The sequence below is a fragment of the Diabrotica virgifera genome, chromosome 8, assembly GCF_917563875.1.
Source record: "Diabrotica virgifera virgifera chromosome 8, PGI_DIABVI_V3a".
Lineage (NCBI taxonomy): Eukaryota > Metazoa > Arthropoda > Insecta > Coleoptera > Chrysomelidae > Diabrotica > Diabrotica virgifera.
This window is the reverse complement of record NC_065450.1, coordinates 123,858,051-123,878,996: the sequence shown is the minus strand read 5'-3', so window position 1 is coordinate 123,878,996 and position 20,946 is coordinate 123,858,051. Positions and strand designations below refer to the sequence as shown.

Here is a 20,946-nt window from a genome sequence, read left to right as displayed (position 1 = left end):
TTATTGTATATTTTAATTCAATAAATTATTATGTTTGCTCCTAACGCCACCTGCTAACGTATCAACAAAGCATACGTATTTTAATACTTAATATAAATTTGTTTAAAATATAAATCCAATAAATAAATAATAAAATTACTGTATTCAGTTTTAAAAATATTATTGTAATATAACGTACCTATATAATTAATTTAAAATAAATAATAAATAAATAATAAAATTATCGGGGAGTCATTGTTCCGGACAAACAGCGTTTCCATTTGACGTGTCATCCTAGGCTTTTATACGATTAGATGAATAAATGGCAATTTGGCTTCAAAATATGGCTGCTACCAACTGTCAAAATTTCGAAGTCTAATAAATCATCCTGTAGGTTTTTAGGAAACAGATTTCGTGAAAAAAATACTGACGTAGTAAGATTATATATCAAGTTCATTTCGTAATGGATTTACTGAAACCCACTATTATAAATAATACGTAGGTACTGGACTTATTAATAATCTTTTCATATATTTAATTGACTTTAAAGTTGACTCTCTTCTGAAACTTCTATTTTTAACGCAGTTTTGTATTAGCGTACAGTATTTACAGTATTAGCATAACAGATTTAACTACAACCCTTACCCCGGCGCAAATTGATCCTAAGCGAACACAACCTGGCACTGGCGAGTTGCGTAGAGAGTTCTGCGCATCCTAATATCAGTGAATACAGTGCCAGGCCTAGCATGCAAACGTTTGTCATCGGAACACAATTTTCTGGTGTCGTGGGACGCGTGACTCAATTCTCAGTTGTGGTTTTGTTTTCGAGATGGACGTAGAAAAGCTAATAGAACTCGTTCGGAATTACTATTATTATAAACAACACTGATTGTGATTGGATTTTCGTTGCAAAAACTGCTTACCTATTACATATATTTATATCTCTTCTACATATTTTATTTTTAAGCATGAACAAGCCCGGTATGATGACACATTTTATTTGAGGGTAATGCGATATTCACAGATATGCTTAACGGTTTTTAATAATGAATCATTTTTAATGATAATGTTGTGTAGATTTAAGAAATGAATGATATTTACAAAATTTTTATACCTATAGAAAAGGGATTACGCCATCATTTGTGACATTGTATTTCTAGGCCTGGATCCCGCGTACCAACAAAAAGTTGATTAATAGCAAGCTGAAAATTTGTTAATAGCGTAACGGTGTCTCGTCAGACAAACTTTGATGTACGGGAACACTGAAACAGGGGAAGTTTTAATTGTGGAACAGGTTAAAAATTTGGAACGTCATACTACGAACACGTCCCATGTATTTTGTAGGACAAAACTTCCAATTGATTTATTATCCTTTCATTAAACTCTCATGCAAAAATCAGACTGGTATTTATCACCAACTGGGCATTTTATTAAATCCGACAAGAGAACATGTCAAATGACAGGAATTATGACAGGTGATAAATACCAGTCTAATTTTAGCATGAGAGTTTAATGAAAGGGTAAGAAATCAATTGGAAGTTCTGTCCGATAAAATACATGGGAAGTTTTTGTAGTCTGACATTCAAAATCTTTAACCTGTTCCACAATTAAAACTACCCCTTTTCCAGTGTTCCCATACATTAAAGTTTGTCCGACTAGACACCGTTACGCTATTAAACAAATTTTCAGCTTGCTATTAATCAACCTTTTTTGTTACGCGGGATCCGGGCCTATTCGTTTTAAGTAACCTTTTTTTTTCTAATAATGTGTTCTTGTAAAGGCATATCTGTTATCGCCGTTTATTTTGTCTACGAGTAGGTACCTAATAAAGTTATTAGAATTTTAATGACAAAGCGGTATTGGGTTTTGATTATATTGTACTAATATTTATTTATCACAGTAAATTGTACTTACCATTCGTATTAAGTTCATTTCCGATTTTCTCCCATTTCTCGTCTTTAAGTTTCGTTCTCGTGTAATCCTTGTGGCTGGTATCATATACAATGGATATATTTCGTGTTGATTTCGATATTACCATAAATTTAGTTTTCTTTATGTTCAAAGATAGTCCATATTCTTCGCTGCAGTCTGCTATCTTATTCACCAATGTCTGTAGCTCTTCAAGTGTTTCTGCGATCAGAACGGTATCGTCGGCAAATCTCAGATTGTTTAATCTAAAACCATTTATTTTAATACCTATGGATTGCTCAGAGAGTGTTCTATTCATTACGTCTTCGGAATAGAGATTAAACAGGGTTGGTGACAGTATACACCCTTGTCTCACACCTCGCTTTATTTCAATTTTTTCAGTGGTATTATTCTCTACTCTCACTACTGCTTTCTGATTATAGTACATATTTGCTATGCTACCACTGAGACCCGGTATCAAAAGTAACCGTTACACGTCCGCACTGATTTTGCCCGTCCCTCTATTCGTTGCAGAGAATGCCAACGGTTGGGTCTTGTTGTGATCAATATGCGGTGCGCTAGAAAAATAACTGCACGGGTCACCCGTCCCGCCGGCGCAGGTTGTGACTCGCTTAGGTTCAATTTGCGCCGGGGTTAAAGGTCACTTGCACCGTATAAACGAACGTCTGTTGTCTCTTCTTCTCGCAGTTGTAAATAAATAGGTTTTACTATAAATGTTTCTTGAAAGATTCTCTTACTCTTTTATTCTTTTAAAATTTTATTATTTAAACTCTTTCGTTTTGTTTTTAAATTTTATTACGTAGTAGTTAAATGTTTAAATTTGTGATACATCATTGATTAAATATTTTATTTTAAGACATTATCGAAAAGAAAAACCTCCATCAGCTACAATTTCCAAGGCGAGGTTCTGCTCCTACCAATATAATTTCCATATTTGGTGGAAATGGCGAGAAACTGGAGCAGCTCACCAGACATACCAGTCTAAATGGTAAGCTTACTTTTTATAGTAATATTACTACGATTTTTCCAGGAGACACAAAATACTTGTAAGTTTAACAACTTAATAATGAAGTAAACGCTTCTGTTATAAGTGGTATATTAAATTTATTTAAAAATTTATTAAAGATATCCAAATGGATTATAGAACATCACAAAACGTTTTCGGTCTGTCCGACCATCTTCAGTGTGAAACCTAGAAATAAGTGAACCACTCTAATTTAAAACAATGCAATGCATATAGGTAACATTAACAAGAAACTACCACAATATATACATAATTTTCAAACTTTATTTATACGTATTTGACATTTTTTAAGATATTGATTTATAAAATAATTTTTTCCTATTTGATCACACAGGTAAAGCGGGAAGGCGAAAAAAATTAAAAAGACGAATCTCGGGTGGTCCGGAGACTTTTTGTCAAGCGGATACATTTTCTGAAGCAACATCCCGTCTTTTTTTACTTCGCAAACCTGAGGATACCGAAGCACTGCTGGTTCAGCGAAGAGGATCACTGCCTGTTGAAGTCTTGAGTTTTGGGCACTCCGGTAAATAATAATTTTTTTCTATTATTATCTCCTAGTTTATTTTAATATATCAGGATATTCTAAAATAATGGTTATCGTGAATACAATGAAATTAAAATGACCATAGTCAATCTCAAATACTACAGTTCTGCAAACTACAACCCTTAAGTACTGCATATTACCAGAGTACATACGCCATAGTTTGGCGAGTTTTTTTGCACTCACATGATGGTGTCCAGCCCAATCCGCATTTGTATATTAAATAAAGGCAGAGCCGACGGGATATTCTTCGACGGTTTAGGGCAGAGGTTCCCAAACTACTTTTTATCGTAGACCACTTTAAAAAATTTACTGGTTTCGGTGGACCCCCAGCAGAAGTGGTATTTCGTAGCTGTGCACGTCAGTGGCGGATCTAGAAAATTGCCTGGGGGTGGGGGGAACTTGGGTGGAAAAAAATAAGACATTAATGAAGGTCAAACCGTCTTTTTCTTCTTTTTTTTTTCTCAAAATATCATTCCAAGCGATTTTACAGTGATTTGGAATTTATTTAAACTTTGCATTTTTTATCGTAAAGTATCAATGGAAAAAATAATGTTTTAATAGAAGGAAATCAAAAGTGTGATTATTAGGCATTATAACAAGTTTCTTTATTTAAAACATGTTTTTGATCAAATTTTAGGGTAAAAAACCTGTAGAATGCTGTTTTTTACATTTACCTCCATTCCCAAAATACATGTTCTTCTTCTATTTGGCTGAAAATTTGCACAGAGATAGTCAAAACGCAGGACTTTAAGTTATTAAAAGAATTTGTATAGTTTTACAATACAAGAAAAATTACATGCACTAATATCAGAGTCAAAATTATATAGTCCAGTCGGGTTAGCAATTGATCTTGCATGCCGAGCTACCCAAGCAAGATTCTATTTTTCTAAGCTTTAGGGGATCAATAGTAGTGTAAATTTAAAATCGCGAATGAATTCTGCCGTTGCGTTAGCCGCCATCTTGATTTTAAAGGAGAACCGTTTTTGCTCAATATCTCCGCCATTTTTAACTTTCCGACAAAAAGTGTAAGGACTGAAATTGTTGAAAATATGATTTCCTATAAGTAATTTCTTTTATTATATTTTTTTTTGTGCCGTCGAAATGTTCCGAGTTATGGGGGGAATTAGTGACAATTAGAGCATAATTATTGAATTGTCTCGTTTATTATTAGTTTTGTAACAAAAATGTACCTATACAAAAATGAATAGAATTAAATTTTAGATAATTTTAATCTCTTTCATTTTTTTGCTAACATCAATATTTCGGCTGGTACGTATGCGGTAAAGGCGCGATCATAAGACCTGACTGGTTTGATAGCAGTGGTTTTTGTTCAATATCTCCGCCATTTTCAACTTTTCGACAAAAATTTTAGGAACTGAAATTGTTTCAAATAAACCGTGTTTACAATAATTATTACAATTTTTTAACCATTTTTTTCGTACGGTCGATATTTGCCGAGTTAATTGTACTTAAAGTCTATAGAGCCTATATTTTTGACTATTATATTATTCCACGCGTTTTTTTTACATTGTAAAATTATATAAAAAAATGTAATCACTTAAAGTCCTATGTTTTAGCTATCTGTGGGCAAATTTTCAGTCAAATCGAAGGACATGTTTTTTGGGAATGGAGCAAAATATAAAAAACGGTATTTTAACGTTTTCTACACAAAAATAAAATTTTTAATCAAAATATCTTATAATGCGTTATTATGACATTTTTGTCCCTACTGTTAAAACATTATTTTTTCCATTGATTTCCATTGATATATTACGGAAATAAATCGAAATTTGTTTAAATAAATACTAAATCACTATGAAATTTTCGTGGACCCCCACTTACAACTTGTAAACCCCCATTTTTATTTCACTGCAACGTAGACCCCCGTTGAGTCCCTCGTGGACTCCTGGGGGTCCACCTGGACCACTTTGGGAATCACTGGTTTAGGGTCTTCCACGTAAAACGGGTTAATTCTATACAGTTGAGTCCGCGAGTCTTTACCCGTGCGTCATTAATACCTGGCGAGATAGAACACATAGGTACTTTTTATTTAGCATCATTCTCTTCCACGTATGAAATTAATTATAAACCAGCTGCCGTCTGTTATTAAGTAAAAACACATGTTATTTTTATGAACGATGTAGACTCAGTGCATTGAAAAGAGATAGGTACAAAGAAAGTCGATTGGGGATGTCTTCACATATTTTAAGTACAATTTCTGACGTTTTGGTTTGTTTACTTTTTGTGGCTGTCAGTTTGTTGAAGTTTTTGCTGTTATTTTGTCGAATTTTTGCATTTTGAAGTTTTTTATAACGTGTGATCCAAAATTATTGTCACCATAGGTGGCTTTGAACGACAGAGACAGCTATACAGTACATGTCTATTCTTAATTCAGATATACTTTCCAGTTTACGTCAACTTTGCAGTATACGTCAACTTAACAAGAAAAGTTAGGTTATGTAGTTTGTTTGATTTTATTTATTATTGTTACTTATAATTTTGTTAATTCTTTTTATTTCTGATTAAAGTTCTGTGTTAGGCTTTGACTGATTTTTTATGTTTTATAATGTTAATCAAAATTAATTGATAAACCAATGATATAAATTCAGATTAAAACAAGACATACGTAATTTTTTGCACAGCTAGCTTTTATCCCAATAATTGTGGATCGCTCGTTAGTATACAAACAGTAGTTGTTTTCACAACTAATTTTATATTGGAGTTAGAAATTTTCTGATAAGTTTATGTTATTTTACGATAAATTTTGACAACGTACACAAAGCTAACCTCATTGTTGACACAGTTGAATGCTTGTGTTTAAGGTTCTGCCAAAGTGCATAAAATAACAAAAAGAAAATATGTTATTGAATTTTTTTATAAATTGTTTATTTATTTATTATATTAATGATAATAAATAATTTATTAAGCTACTTCAAATGTAGCTGTAATTATACACCAAAATTTTAAAGCAAAACTTAAATTTGAGATTCTATTTATTTGATGACGTCAAATTTTACACTATAACCCGTGATCGGAATAATATCCACTTGCCGTTGCGTTTAGTAAATTTCCGACTTATTTCGTATGCTTTAAATGATGACGCACGGGTAAAGACTCGCGGACTCAACTGTACCTACTAGGTGATCATTAAATACATTGCTACGTGAGCTAGGGCGTCTCCAGCATTCCTCTCATTTTGAATAGGTACTGAAACCTTCCTCGTATGTGTGCTATAAAAAGTAGGGACGATCTAGATTTGCCTCTTCAGTGCGATGCATGGGACGTCTATACCTATCTATCTACCTAGTTGATGTTTCGCAAGTATAGTTCTTCCATTTTAACTTTTCCCATGCGTCACGATTCATTTTCAACCAAGTTAAATCAAAAAATAAAGTGAAACGTACGTCGATGTGTAGATCATTGATTCGTACCGTCATCGTGTGAGTGGTAATAATTAGGAAATGGCGATTATCCCGTGAACGTATTTTATAAAATTATTTTATTGAAGTGTTTAATCTTTTTTCACTATTGAGGAGATTGATGTGTAATAATTGTATTTATTAAATGTGGTTATAATTATATGTATAAATTGGTGTGATAATAAGTGGTAATAATTAGGAAATGGCTATTATCCCGTGAACATATTTTATAAAGTTATTTAATTGAAGTGTTTATACCTACTTTTTTCGCTATTGAGGAGATTGATGAACATTAAACATAAAGATAAGACCTATAAAGCTAAATATAGAACGGTAATAGATAAACTAAAAAATCAGTCGCAACAAAAAAGTTAATATTGTTAGGAAGATTTAATATTACCTAAGGTTGAGAAATACAAAACTATCGAGTGAATTACATAAATAAATTATGAATATTTTTAATATATCGTACCTTTGGGGAAACAGTGGTACAAGTGCAAATTTTTCACAAATTCAGTTATCAACACTACGATATTACTAATACTCGTCTTTGTCTGGGGACCCAAAAGTCAGTATTGCGACTTATCCTTTATTTAACTGAAATATTATATCTAGTTTTTATAAATATAAATGCAAATAAACCAATAAACTGTCACTGTCATTGAAAATTATAAACGTCAAAATTCATAAGCTATCAACGACATTCTGTATTGTTTATTCTGTATTGTTAAAAAAATACTTTTTTGTATTTTGACAACGGCATCCGATTTGGACATCGAAATGTTAATAAAATTATTTTTTTAGTACTCAGATCTTCTCGGCATCTTGTGTTACCCCGTCCATCCACCTCAGCTTTGGTCCACCTCGCTTTGGCTTATTTCCCATTAAAAATAGTTAATTGCAAAAATGCCACAAGAAAATAGCTTCGGAACAACACCTTGTTTAACTTATTGTGATTTCTATGGAAAAGCGGCATAATTTTGCGATACTAGTTTCTGTGAGTTAAAAGAGACTAAGGGCCGGTTGTTCGAACGCTAATCAACAATGATCATTATCAAATATTTAATTACTGTCACCAACTGTCAATGTCAACTTTGTTTGGGTTGCTGAAAACATAATTAATTACAATAATTATGAGATTTATTAATCGATTATGTTAATAATTATTATGTTAATTGATTAACTAGTCTCATAATTGTAATCAATTATGTTTTCAGCAACCCAAACAAAGTTGACATTGAAAGTTGGTGACAGTAATTAAATATTTGATAATAATCATTGTTGATTAGCGTTCGAACAACCGGCCCTAGTATAAAAAGTAATTCGTGAAGTACTATATTTATCTTATTGTACTCTCTTAGTAGGTTCTCTTGTCTACTTATGTGAGGAGCTATAATATGACTCAGGAAGGACGGGGAGCCAGGGAGTTGGAGTACTTTTTATACATCCACTGATGATCCTCATGATGTGATTGAGCTTGGTGATGATCTTCGTTACGTATAGCTGTTCAAACATCATGCAGAATAGGTACGCCAGATTAAGGTCTGGTATTATGAGGGTGGCGACATTTTCTCCTGAGGATATTCCACATAATTTGTGAATGAGGATATTTCTAGTGTTTATTTTGGCGGCAGTAATTTATAGGTGTTTTTTGAACCACATCATTATGTCCTTGGTTACATTTAGATATTTCGGGTATGGGTTAAAACTTAGTAGGTTATTATTAAAAGTTCATCATCATCATCACTGGCTCGACAGCCCTTTCTGGGTCTTGGCCTGTTCCAGGATTCTTCTCCACTCTGATCTGTTTCGTGCTTTTTTCTCCAGTTTTTTATTTTTAAATTTATTATATCATTTTCTATTTGTTCTAAATATCTCAGCTTCGGTCTTCCTCTTGTACCTAAGTTGTACCTTCTTCGCCAAATTCCGTTTTCTTTTGTGCCCTTATATATGTGTCGCATTTTTCTTTCAAAGGTGGCTAGCAATGTTTCCTCTCTTTTAGTGAATGTCCAGGTTTCTGAGCCGTATGTGAGTACCGGTCTTATTAATGTTTTGTATATTTGGCATTTTGTTTTCCTTGCGACGTTATCTGATCTTAGTTGCCGAATTAAGCCATGGTAACTTTTATTGGCAATAAATATTCGCCTCTTCACTTCCTCTGCTACGTTATTATCAGACGTGACTAGGGATCCCAAGTATGTAAAGTTTTTTACCCCCTCAATGTTGTATTCTCCTATTGTTATATTTTGTGGCTGCCTTATTTCTGTGTTTTTACTTACCTGCATTTATTTTGTTTTGTTCTGGTTGATTTTAAGGCCACTATTTTGTGCAGCTCGTTCTATTTAGTTGAATGCCTCTATCATTTCTCTTCTTGATCTTGCGATTATGTCAACATCATCTGCAAATGCTAGTATTTGCACGCTTTTTTTAATGATTGTTCCTCGAGTTTTGACTGTTGTGTCCCTCATTATTTTCTCGAGTACGATGTTAAACAAGATGCATGATAGAGCGTCTCCCTGGCGTAGTCCCTTTATTATTAAAAGTTACTTGCTCAAATACACGCAGGCAACTTCAGCTTTATTCGTATTTGGGATAAGACCCCAGTCACTGAAGTATTTACCTAGGTCTGTCAAATCTTCAGTTAGTGTGTTCCTTGCGCCCATCAGCATATTCGTATGTATTTGACATTATTGGAGGTATGTCAGATATCTATTAAGAGGATCGGTACGTATTTTCGGCTGCAATGCTATTCAAATGGGGATTCATTTTTTTCAAATCCTGAGAAAACTAATAAGTATTTTTAAAAAATTTAAACGCAGAATGAAAGATTACGTTATTAGCGAGGGCCGAAAGTCCCTGAGAACTTCTATAATGTTTATTTTAATAAGTTACAGGGGTGAAAAAACTAAGAGAAAATTTAGTGTGATTTTTAATTTCAAATATCTCATTCAAAATAAACTTTTTATTTATTCTAAGGGACTTTCGGCCCTCGGTAATAATTTAGTCTTTCATTCTGCGTTTAAATTTTTCAAAAATATTTATTGGTTTTTTCAGGATTTGAAAAAAATGAACACAATGCCGTGGTAATATTTTCCAAATCTGTCTTTGTCTTACAACGCACTCAACCGAATATAATATTGTCAGCATATATTGTCAGTCAGACACTGACAATCAGTGACAATTTTAAATATTTGACATTGCATCGGGAATATTTTGAGAAATTGATTAAATATTATTGATATATAGGGCCGGTTGTTCGAACGCTAATCAACAATGATCACTATCAAATATTTAATTACTGTCACCAAAACTGTCAATGTCAACTTTTCTTGGGTTGCTGAAAACATAATTGATTAAAATTATCAGATTATTTAATCAATTAACATAACAATTATTAACATAATTGATTAAGTAATTTCATATTATGTTTTCAGCAACCCAAACAAAGTTGACATTGACAGTTGGGGCCAGTAATTAAATATTTGATAATGATCATTGTTGATTAGCGTTCGAACAACCGGCCCATAGTGTATTTGATAAATAATTGATTTAAGACGTGAACTTAATAAAAAGTTATTTATTGTGTATTATTTGTGGAAGATCCAAGCAGAGAATACATCAGATTGATATATCCTGTGATCCAAGTATTTTGTTGTTAGAGATGTTCAAAATTGTAAGCGTTCCAAAATAACAACATATTATTAAAAAATCACTTTAACACTTTTCCTCTTTTCTCGATTGATTATTAGTTTTTGTTGTACAAATAAATTATTACAATCACTGAAAACATAGTTAGTGAAAAAATTATCACATTTATTAACTGAATTAATAATTTGCAATGATAAAAATAACAGTTATCCAAGAACATTAAAAAGCCATCTCTTTAAATTAATTATGACATTTTCAAGTAGAATGACATTCTAGTAATGTTTACATATCCACACCAGTGTGAATTTTACTACACGTAATTTGCCGTGTAAAGACAGAAAAAGTAGGGATACACGTAAAATATTTGCGAATTATGTACCCATAGCCTTAAGGAGGATTTCAGCAAGCAGCGATAAATTAAAAATAATTAAACATAAAAACTAACGGTGTGTTAACGAACAACATAAAATATGGCAATTGTAACAAACAATGAAAAGGGTTAATGTAGTCAGTGAGGACTATGATCTGAACCTCAACTTCAAGAAGACAAAATGGACGATGATAAGCAAAAAAGCAACAACCTGCTCGATAGTTATGGATAAACAACATACCAATTGGCCATGTAGAATTTTATAATATATACCTTGTCATCAACGTAAATGCAAAATGGGAACATGCCTCAGAAATTAAGGAAAAACAATATGAAAAGCTCCTCATAAGCAAGGATTTGCCTCTTTCTCTAAAACTCCTCCATATGTCTAGTTAAATGCTACATTTTCCGATCTTACCGTACGGTGCGGAGGCCTGGAAGCTGACAGAGACGCTCATGAAAAGCTAGAAACTTTCGAAGTGTGGGTGTATCCTGGACCGAACATATCACCAACATTGAGGTAATTCATAGAATTGGAAAATAGAAAGAAATCGTAAGCACAACTAAACAAAGAAAACTATCTAGGCCACATATTGAGATACGATTAGTACCGCCTACTTCAATTGATTATCCAGGGGAAAAGACAGCAAACGCGGGCTAGGCAGGAGAATACACATGTACTTAGCTCCAAAATCTGCAGAAGTGGTTCAGGCTCAAATCGCTCATTGGTCGAACTATTCAGAAGTACCGTAAGCAAGATCAGAATTGCCTTGTTAATAGCCAACGTTTACAGCGGACAGTGCACTGGAAGAAGAAGATCGATCCTTGAGGGAGTCCATGCTTTGTTCTCACTACCACCACTTATAATTTGGAACGACCTATCGCACAACAGATTGTTTAGAAGAGTAGCAATTCGGCTGCATGGTATGGTCTTGGGAAATGTAAGTCCATCCGTTCCATCGCAATTTTTAAACGTCGTTGGTATAGCTTCTGTATGTGTAGTGAGACTAAGAACTGCAATGGGGAGAAAATCAGCCTCATCTATAGGGATATCTGTTCTTGATTAGTCTCTAAAGTAGTTTGTAACACGAGCTTAGAAGCGCTGTAGTAATTTTCCATCACTTTTTTAAGTTTAAGAATTACAAGTATTTTTGCTTTTTGAAATCTGCTGGCCGACAGCCCGTTCTCAGTGCCGGATTTACCACTAGGCCGACTAGGCCGCGGCCTAGGGCCGCAAGCAAAAGGGGGCCGCAGCGTTTTGTAAAAAAAACATTTTTGGTAAAAAAATTTTACTAATTGAATTGAAATCAGTAAACAATTTTTCAAATAAAAGAATGGCTATTCTACTAAACACGTGGTACGGTATTTTACAACGTTTTGTCAAGAGTAGCAAAACCATTAACTGCTACAGACTTGAATGTTACTTGCAACATACAAATCTCCAAAGGAGTATGCATTGAGTCTGAGAGACAACTTTGATTCCTATGAAAAAAGAGGAAAAAAGTTGTCTAAAAATGAAACCTATATTCTTGAAATAAAAAGACGCCCGAAAAGAAAAGCTCTCCCTGGCTAAGACAAAGAAGATAAATCCACTGAACCCCACTTCAATGGCAAAGAGAACTTAAAAATTCAATGTTGTAATTGATACGCTTTATTCAGAATTGAATGAAAGGTCAGAAGTTTATTTCAGTATTAATGAAGAATATGGATTTAAAACAACTTATCATCAATTTCCAATGAAGAAATCGGGGAAACGTTTCTATTTTGACTAAAAAGTATCGAATCGACATAGATGGCGACTTTGGAGAAGAGTGTGTACAATTCAAAGGCTTTGTTGAAGGTATATTTGATGAAGAAAGAGAACCTCATGACAACAAGATTACCAAGCCTCCGAGAAATACACTTTTGGAGTATCTGAAAATCATTCATGAAAAACAGTTAACAACATTATTTCCGAATATGGACACGGCTTTGCGCATTCTACTATGCATGATGACACCTTGATGATGGCATCCAGATGATGGCAGCTGGAAAAAGATCATTCAGCGTGTTAAAAGAATCAAAAATTACTTGAGTAACTCGACTTCTGACGAAGATTCTAGATTGTCTAGTTCGGCCAGTTTTGTTTCAAATGCTGAGCTTTTTCAAGCCTTATACTTTAAAAATTTGATTAAAGATTTTGCAGCCAAAAAAGCTAGAAAAGTGAGTTTTTAGAGTTTAGATATGATATTTATTATAAGAGAATAATGAATTGAACGATCTAGAAGTTTATTTGTTATATTCTTATGCCTGGTTGCACCAACAAATCTTAAGCTTAAGGCATGCATTAACGAAATATATGCGTTGCACCATTGAGTCTTAGATCAATTTTCAGCTTGCCACAATGGATTGTCATGTGGATTGCATTGATAAGAATTGAAAATTATGGTGCAACGTATGTGACATTTAAATCGGCCCTATCTATAAGCTGAGCTGGGTTGAGCTGGAGCTTAAGATTTGTTGGTGCAACCAGGCATTAATATTTTTATTTTTCAGTACCGTAGCCTATTACTAGTACAGTTGATATTATTTTGCTTGTTCTTTTACTTATAATGTCTTTTCAACTCGGCTTTTTTTAGTTTTCTGTTGTCATCTGTACTTTTCCCTCCGAATGAAACAAATGGTATTTAATTTTAACAATAATTAACTACAATACTAATTATTTTTATAATATAATCATTTTAGCAATATTAATAATTTTACAAATAACTGCTGTTTGCTAACATTTTGAATTATATATTTTCTACCTTCTTCTTAAGGTGCCTTCTCCATTACTGAAGGTTGGCTATAACTACAGCAAATTGTTCTCTATCTTGAGCGGTTCTTAGTATCGAATGTGTGTCCATGTCTGTCCAGTCTGTCACGTTCTTCAGCCAGGAGCATTTTCTTCTTCCTGAACCTCTTCTTCCTTCCACTTTTCCTTCCATTATGAGTTGTAAAAAGTTGTATCTTTCTCCTATGCAAATTATTTCCTAGATAACTCGTTTTTCTGTTTTTTACAATATTTAGGAATTCTCTCTCAGTCTCCATTCTTCTCAGCACCTCGTTGTTGGTCACGTGATCTGTCCAAGAGATCTTCAGCATCCTTCGAAAAACCAACATCTCAAAGGCTTCTATAAATATAGAATTCTTTATATAAATTTTCTTTTTCGAAATTTCTATAAACATAGAAATTGTTAGAGCTGTTTTGGGGTTTTAGCCAAATTTGCAAACCAAGATAATTTAATTAGTAAATACAGTTCAACCTATTTATGTCCGTATTCAAATAGAACATTAGAGGCATTTCTATTCATTTATGTTATACTTTGTATTACGAATTTTAAAAAGTAAAATTAAAATAAACGTTTTAATTATCCAGATTTAGCCATACGGCTCACACTCCCTCTAAGGGGAAAATTGACTCATCCAAAGGATTGAGCTCGGTGGGACTCTTTCCGTGTTATCGAGCCCTAGGTGACTTGGTATGCAGGTGTATCTCCCAAAAATTTTCGTACACATCTGGCCGTTGCGAGTAGTACTGCTTTCTGCATGGTCTTATAAAGATGTTCATTAAGACCCATTTTTTTTATGCTTTCGAGGAGGGTCTTCGGAATGACTCCAGTAGTAGACATAATAATTGGTATCGTCTGGGTACTTTGCATTCTCCATTGTCTCCGTATTTGAATTTCCAGATCTCTGTACTTGGCGATCTTGTCAGTAAATTTAGTACGTAGATTATTGTTGTTAGGAATCGCCACATCAATGAGGGTTGTTTGTCTCGTTAATTTATTGACTAATACGAGATCTGGTCTATTATGCGCCACTGTTTGGTCTGTGAGCACAGTGCGGTCCCAGTATAGCTTGTAGTTGCCATCCTCAAGCATACTCTCAGGGACGTATTGATAATATGGGAGATGGTCGGTTTGGAGAAGTCCCAGCTTGATAGCTATCTCCTGATGAAGGATTTTTCCCACTGCGTCATGCCGTTCCTTGTACTCAGTTGCAGCAAATGCCTGGCAGCCCCCTGTAAGATGTTGGATGGTTTCTTGGGCTTGACATCCATATCGGCATCTGTCGTTTTGAACATGAGGGTCTTTGATGATATATTTCAGGTAATTTCTGGTTGGTATAACCTGATCCTGAATGGCCAGTAATGAACCCTCCGTTTCAGGGATTTTTAACCCTCCGTTTTAATTTTTATTATTATCCAGATTTAGCCATACGGCTCACACTCCCTCTAAGGGGAAAATTGACTCATCCCAGATACCTACGGTATCAAAAGGATTGAGCTCTGGTGGGACTCTTTCCGTGTTATCGAGCCCTAGGTGACTTGGTATGGAGGTGTATCTCCCAAAAATTTTCGTACACATCTGGCCGTTGCGAGTAGTACAGCTTTCTGCATGGTCTTGTAAAGATGTTCATTTAGACCCAGCCTTTTTATGCTTTCGAGGAGGTTCTTCGGAATGACTCCAGTAGTAGATATAACAATAGGTATCGTCTGGGTACTTTGCATTCTCTATTGCCTTCGTATTTGAATTTCTAGATCTCTGTACTTGGCGATCTTTTCAGTGAATTTACTACGTAGATTATTGTTGTTAGGTATCGCCACATCAATTAGTGTTGTTTGTCTTGTTAATTTATTAACTAGTACGAGATCTGGTCTATTATGTGCCACTGTTTGGTCTGTGAGCACAGTGCGGTCCCAGTATAGCTTGTAGTTGCCATACTCAAGCATACTCTCAGGGACGTATTGATAATACGGGAGATGGTCCGTTTGGAGAAGTCCCAGCTTGATAGCTATCTCTTGATGAAGGATTTTTCCCACTGCGTCATGCCGTTCCTTGTATTCAGTTGCAGCAAATACCTGGCAACCCCCTGTAAGGTGTTGGATGGTTTCTTGGGCTTGACATCCATATCGGCATCTGTCGTTTTGAACCTGAGGGTCTTTTATGATATATTTCAGGTAGTTTCTGGTTGGTATAACCTGATCCTGAATGGCCAGTAATGAACCCTCCGTTTCAGGGAACATCTTTCCTGATGTCAACCAGTAGTTCGACGCTATATTGTCGACATAATCTTGGCTGATCTCATTGGGATGTCGCCCGTGCAAAGGTTTACCCATCCAGGCGCGCACTTTTTCGTCCTTAGTAAGGTGGTTTATGCGCAGTTCTGCTTCCCTCAGTTTGATCGGTGTTGTGTCATCTACTGCGCAGATAGCGCGATGTAGAGTAGATGTCTCAGCCTGCATCTGAAAATAAGTTCTTAAATTAGCAATTTGTTTATCTAATTGCTCACCTATATCCATAAGTCCTCTTCCTCCTAAATACCGGGGTAATGTCGTTCGTTCTACTGCACTTTTAGGGTGGTGTTTTTGTGCCTTTGTGAGGTGTGTTCGTACTTTTCGCTGAAGATTTTCTATATCCGTTTTTGTCCACTTAACAATACCAAATGAATAGCTAAGCGCGGAACAAGCGTAGGTGTTTAGTGCCTTAAACAAATTTTTACTGTTAAGCTGTGAACGAAGCAGCTGTTTTACCCTTCTTATAAACTCAGTAGTTATCTCAGTTTTCATTTGCTTATGGTCAATTTTCCGCGCCTGCTTTACTCCAAGATATTTGTACATATCGTTGTCGCCCATGGCCTCGATGTTCTGGCCATTTTGCATATCGAATCCACCGGGCTGTACCTTTCCTCTGACTATATTCAAAACACGGCACTTGTCTAGACCGAACTGCATACTAAGATCATTAGAAAATGTTTCTACAGTTTTTAGCATCTCTTCTAGGTGTTCTCGAGTGGAAGCCATTAATTTCAAATCATCCATATACAACAGATGATTGAGCTTCGCTACCACAGTATTATTGCTTTTAATGCTAAAACCTGAGTCAGTGGAGTTTAATAGTTGGGAAAGGGGGTTCAAAGCTAAACAGAACCACAATGGACTCAACGAGTCTCCTTGAAATAGGCCCCGGTTGATTGCGATATTTTCGGTCTCGATATTGTTTTCACCAGGTATTTGGAGGTGAATTTTAGTCTTCCAATCTCTCATTATATGCCTTAAAAAGGTCACTATGTTATCATCTACTTTGTATATTTTCAATATATCTATTAGCCATTCATGCGGTACTGAATCAAAGGCCTTCTTATAGTCAATAAAAGCAGTAAAAAGTTTCCTTTTTTTAGTGAATGCCTGGTTAGAAATGACTGAGTCGATGATAAGCTGTTCTTTGCAACCCATGGAACCCTTAGCGCATCCTTTCTGTTGAGGCTCTATGATATTGTTTAGAGCACAGTGTTGGTAGATACGCCGGGTTACACAGGATGTGACCAATTTATACAAAGTTGGAAGACAAGTAATTGGGCGGTACTTGGATGGATCTTGGGTGTTATTTTGATCCTTGGGTATTAAATAAGTAGTTCCCTGAGTTAGAAATGATGGTAATTCCTGCGGATTAGAAATAACATGATTAATTAATGTTGATAAGCACTCATGAATACTCCAAAACTTTTTAAGCCAGAAGTTCTGAACTCCGTCTGGTCCAGGAGATTTCCAGTTATGAAGCTATTTGATGACATTTGAGACTTCTTCAGTCGTGAATGGTTCGTAGTTAGCAGTGACGTAGTGGTGACAGTTGTGCGTCGTATCTTCTATCCAGCCAGCATTGTTCTTAAAAGCAGCTGGCGTGAAAAGTTGATTTCCCCAAAACTCATGAATTTCTTCTTGGCCTGGGTAAGACTTGTCGACACTTTCTACGGTGGAATTGAGTTTTCGGTAGAACGCCTTCTCAGAGTTCTCAAAAAGTGCATTGTCACATTTTCGGCTGTTACTAACTTTATACCTTCTTAATCGTCCTGAATAGACGGAGAGTTTTTGTTTTAATGTATCCAGACACTGTTGGGCTGTGTTATTTTCTGGATCGTATCTCGAGTGTCTTGCAGTGCTCCGCATTATTTCTTCAGCTCTTTTAATGACTTTTCTACTTGTAACACCTCTTATATATTCTGTGACTTGACCAATATCCCTACGCAGTAATTCAATTTTTCCGAGGAGTCTTTTTCCCCAGGGTGCAATTCTGTTACCAGTCCTTCCGTTATTAGTACCCCGTCGTGTTCTGATGTTAACGCCCATTACATTGGCAATTGCTGTAGCTGCACAGTAGATTAGCATATGCAGATATTACAATGTGTGGGCTTCTACGACATAATTGGGTAGGACTTCAGTATTCACAATTTGTAACAGGGCACCTAGTTTCTTACAAGAGTTTATTCGTGGTAGCGGTGGTCTGCTAAGTGGATTTGTTCCATTAAACTCTTGTACGGCACGAGCCATTTCGTTCTCTAGACTATCGCGCAACTCGTTGTTTTCCTGCTGTGTATTGTCAGGTTGAGTTTCTGGTATGGGAATCTCAGGAATCTGCTCATCAAGGATTTCATTAGGGACTTGATCTAAAACTAGCTCTTGGTTATTAATCTCCCGTTCGACTTCGCTTTTGATCGCATTGCGTCTAGTCTCTGGGATAAGGTTGTTTCTTACGATTACCCGGTATTGATCTGATACTCTTTGCTCCGATACTTGAATATCTGGGTACTCCCTGCAAAATTCGGCATACAGCTGTTGTCTGTAGCCGATCGTTTCTTGACCGGGGTTTGTCACCTTATAATAAAAGCGCAAAATGCTTTCGTTAATGGACACAGTCCATTTCATGCGCTGCCTCGGTCGTCCCGCTTGAGTGAGCGCCGGCTGATGTTCCGGCGCAGCACCTTCAGCGAGTGGAGCTCTTGCTGTTGTTTGGCTCGCTTGTGGTTGTTGTTCTTGTTGTTGGGCTGTAGCTGTTTGTGTGACAGGGGCCCGCCTCCTCAACACCCTGCCACCGACGTCCCGCATGCTGTCACGTCCAGCGTCGGCTCCAGACGTGCCCTGGCGATCCCCAGGCAGCGGCCCTAAACATAAACTATTAGTCTCCATTCTCATGGGTGTGCATTTTATACCTACTGCCAGGTGTCAGTTTTTGTTCCACGGCAAGTATTTCTGCTACTCTCTGGGTATTGGCGCTACGAATACCCAGAAAGCATCCCCCATTCGCAGGGGGCCGCGCCTGATAGAAGAACTGACATAAAACTCCCACTGACATAAAACTCCCACATTATTATTATTATTATCCAGATTTAGCCATACGGCTCACACTCCCTCTAAGGGGAAAATTGACTCATCCCAGATACCTACGGTATCAAAAGGATTGAGCTCTGGTGGGACTCTTTCCGTGTTATCGAGCCCTAGGTGACTTGGAATGCAGGTGTATCTCCCAAAAATTTTCGTACACTTCTGGCCGTCGCAAGTAGTACAGCTTTCTGCATGGTCTTATAAAGATGTTCATTGAGACCCAGCTTTTTTATGCTTTCGAGGAGGGTCTTCGGAATGACTCCAGTAGTAGATATAACAATAGGTATCGTCTGGGTACTTTGCATTCTCCATTGTCTCCGTATTTGAATTTCCAGATCTCTATACTTGGCGATCTTTTCAGTAAATTTACTACGTAGATTATTGTTGTTAGGTATCGCCACATCAATTAGTGTTGTTTGTCTTGTTAATTTATTAACTAGTACGAGATCTGGTCTATTATGTGCCACTGTTTGGTCTGTGAGCACACTGCGGTCCCAGTATAGCTTGTAGTTGCCATCCTCAAGCATACTCTCAGGAACGTATTGATAATATGGGAGATGGTCCGTTTGGAGAAGTCCCAACTTGTTAGCTATCTCTTGATGAAGGATTTTTCCCACTGCGTCATGCCGTTCCTTATATTCAGTTGCAGCAAATGCTTGGCAGCCCCCTGTAATATGTTGGATGGTTTCTTGGGCTTGACATCCATATCGGCATCTGTCGTTTTGAACCTGAGGGTCTTTGACGATATATTTCAGGTAATTTCTGGTTGGTATAACCTGATCCTGAATGGCCAGTAATGAACCCTCCGTTTCAGGGAACATCTTTCCTGATGTCAACCAATAGTTCGACGCTGTATTGTCGACATAGTCTTGGCTGACCTCATTGGGATGTCGCCCGTGCAGAGGTTTACCCATCCAGGCGCGCAGTTTTTCGTCCTTAGTAAGGTGGTTTAAGCGCATTTCTGGTTCCCTCAGTTTGATCGGTGTTGTGTCATCTACTGCGCAAATGGCGCGGTGTAGAGTAGATGTCTCAGCCTGCATCTGAAAATAAGTTCTTAAATTAGCAATTTGTTTATCTAATTGCTCACCTATATCCATAAGCCCTCTTCCTCCTAAATACCGGGGTAATGTCGTTCGTTCTACTGCACTTTTAGGGTGGTGTTTTTGTGCCTTTGTGAGGTGTGTTCGTACTTTTCGCTGAAGATTTTCTATATCCGTTTTTGTCCACTTAACAATACCAAATGAATAGCTAAGCGCGGAACAAGCGTAGGTGTTTAGTGCCTTAAACAAATTTTTACTGTTAAGCTGTGAACGAAGCAGCTGTTTTACCCTTCTTATAAACTCAGTAGTTATCTCAGTTTTCATTTGCTTATGGTCAATTTTCCGCGCCTGCTTTACTCCAAGATATTTGTACATATCGTTGTCGCCCATGGCCTCGATGTTCTGGCCATTTTGCATATCGAATCCACCGGGCTGTACCTTTCCTCTGACTATATTCAAAACACGGCACTTGTCTAGACCGAACTGCATACTAATATCATTAGAGAATGTTTCTACAGTTTTTAGCATCTCTTCTAGGTGTTCTCGAGTGGAAGCCATTAATTTCAAATCATCCATATACAACAGATGATTGAGCTTCGCTACCACACTATTATTGCTTTTAATGCTAAAACCTGAGTCAGTGGAGTTTAATAGCTGGGAAAGGGGGTTCAAAGCTAAACAGAACCACAATGGACTCAACGAGTCTCCTTGAAATAGGCCCCGGTTGATTGCGATATTTTCTGTTTCGATATTGTTTTCACCAGGTATTTGGAGGTGAATTTTAGTCTTCCAATCTCTCATTATATGCCTTAAA

At 36.2% G+C, this 20,946-nt stretch overlaps 1 protein-coding gene across 3 annotated transcripts in view; it reads left to right on the top strand.

Annotated features, from left to right (window-relative positions):
• Positions 1–20,946, top strand: part of LOC126889827 (uncharacterized) — a 787,508-nt gene that overhangs the window by 750,360 nt on the left and 16,202 nt on the right. For all 3 annotated transcript variants that reach the window (XM_050658511.1, XM_050658513.1, XM_050658512.1), the window contains 2 exons: positions 2,765–2,896; positions 3,267–3,455. In XM_050658511.1, the coding sequence (XP_050514468.1) occupies positions 2,765–2,896; positions 3,267–3,455 (321 nt within the window). The remainder of the gene's footprint in view (positions 1–2,764; positions 2,897–3,266; positions 3,456–20,946) is intronic.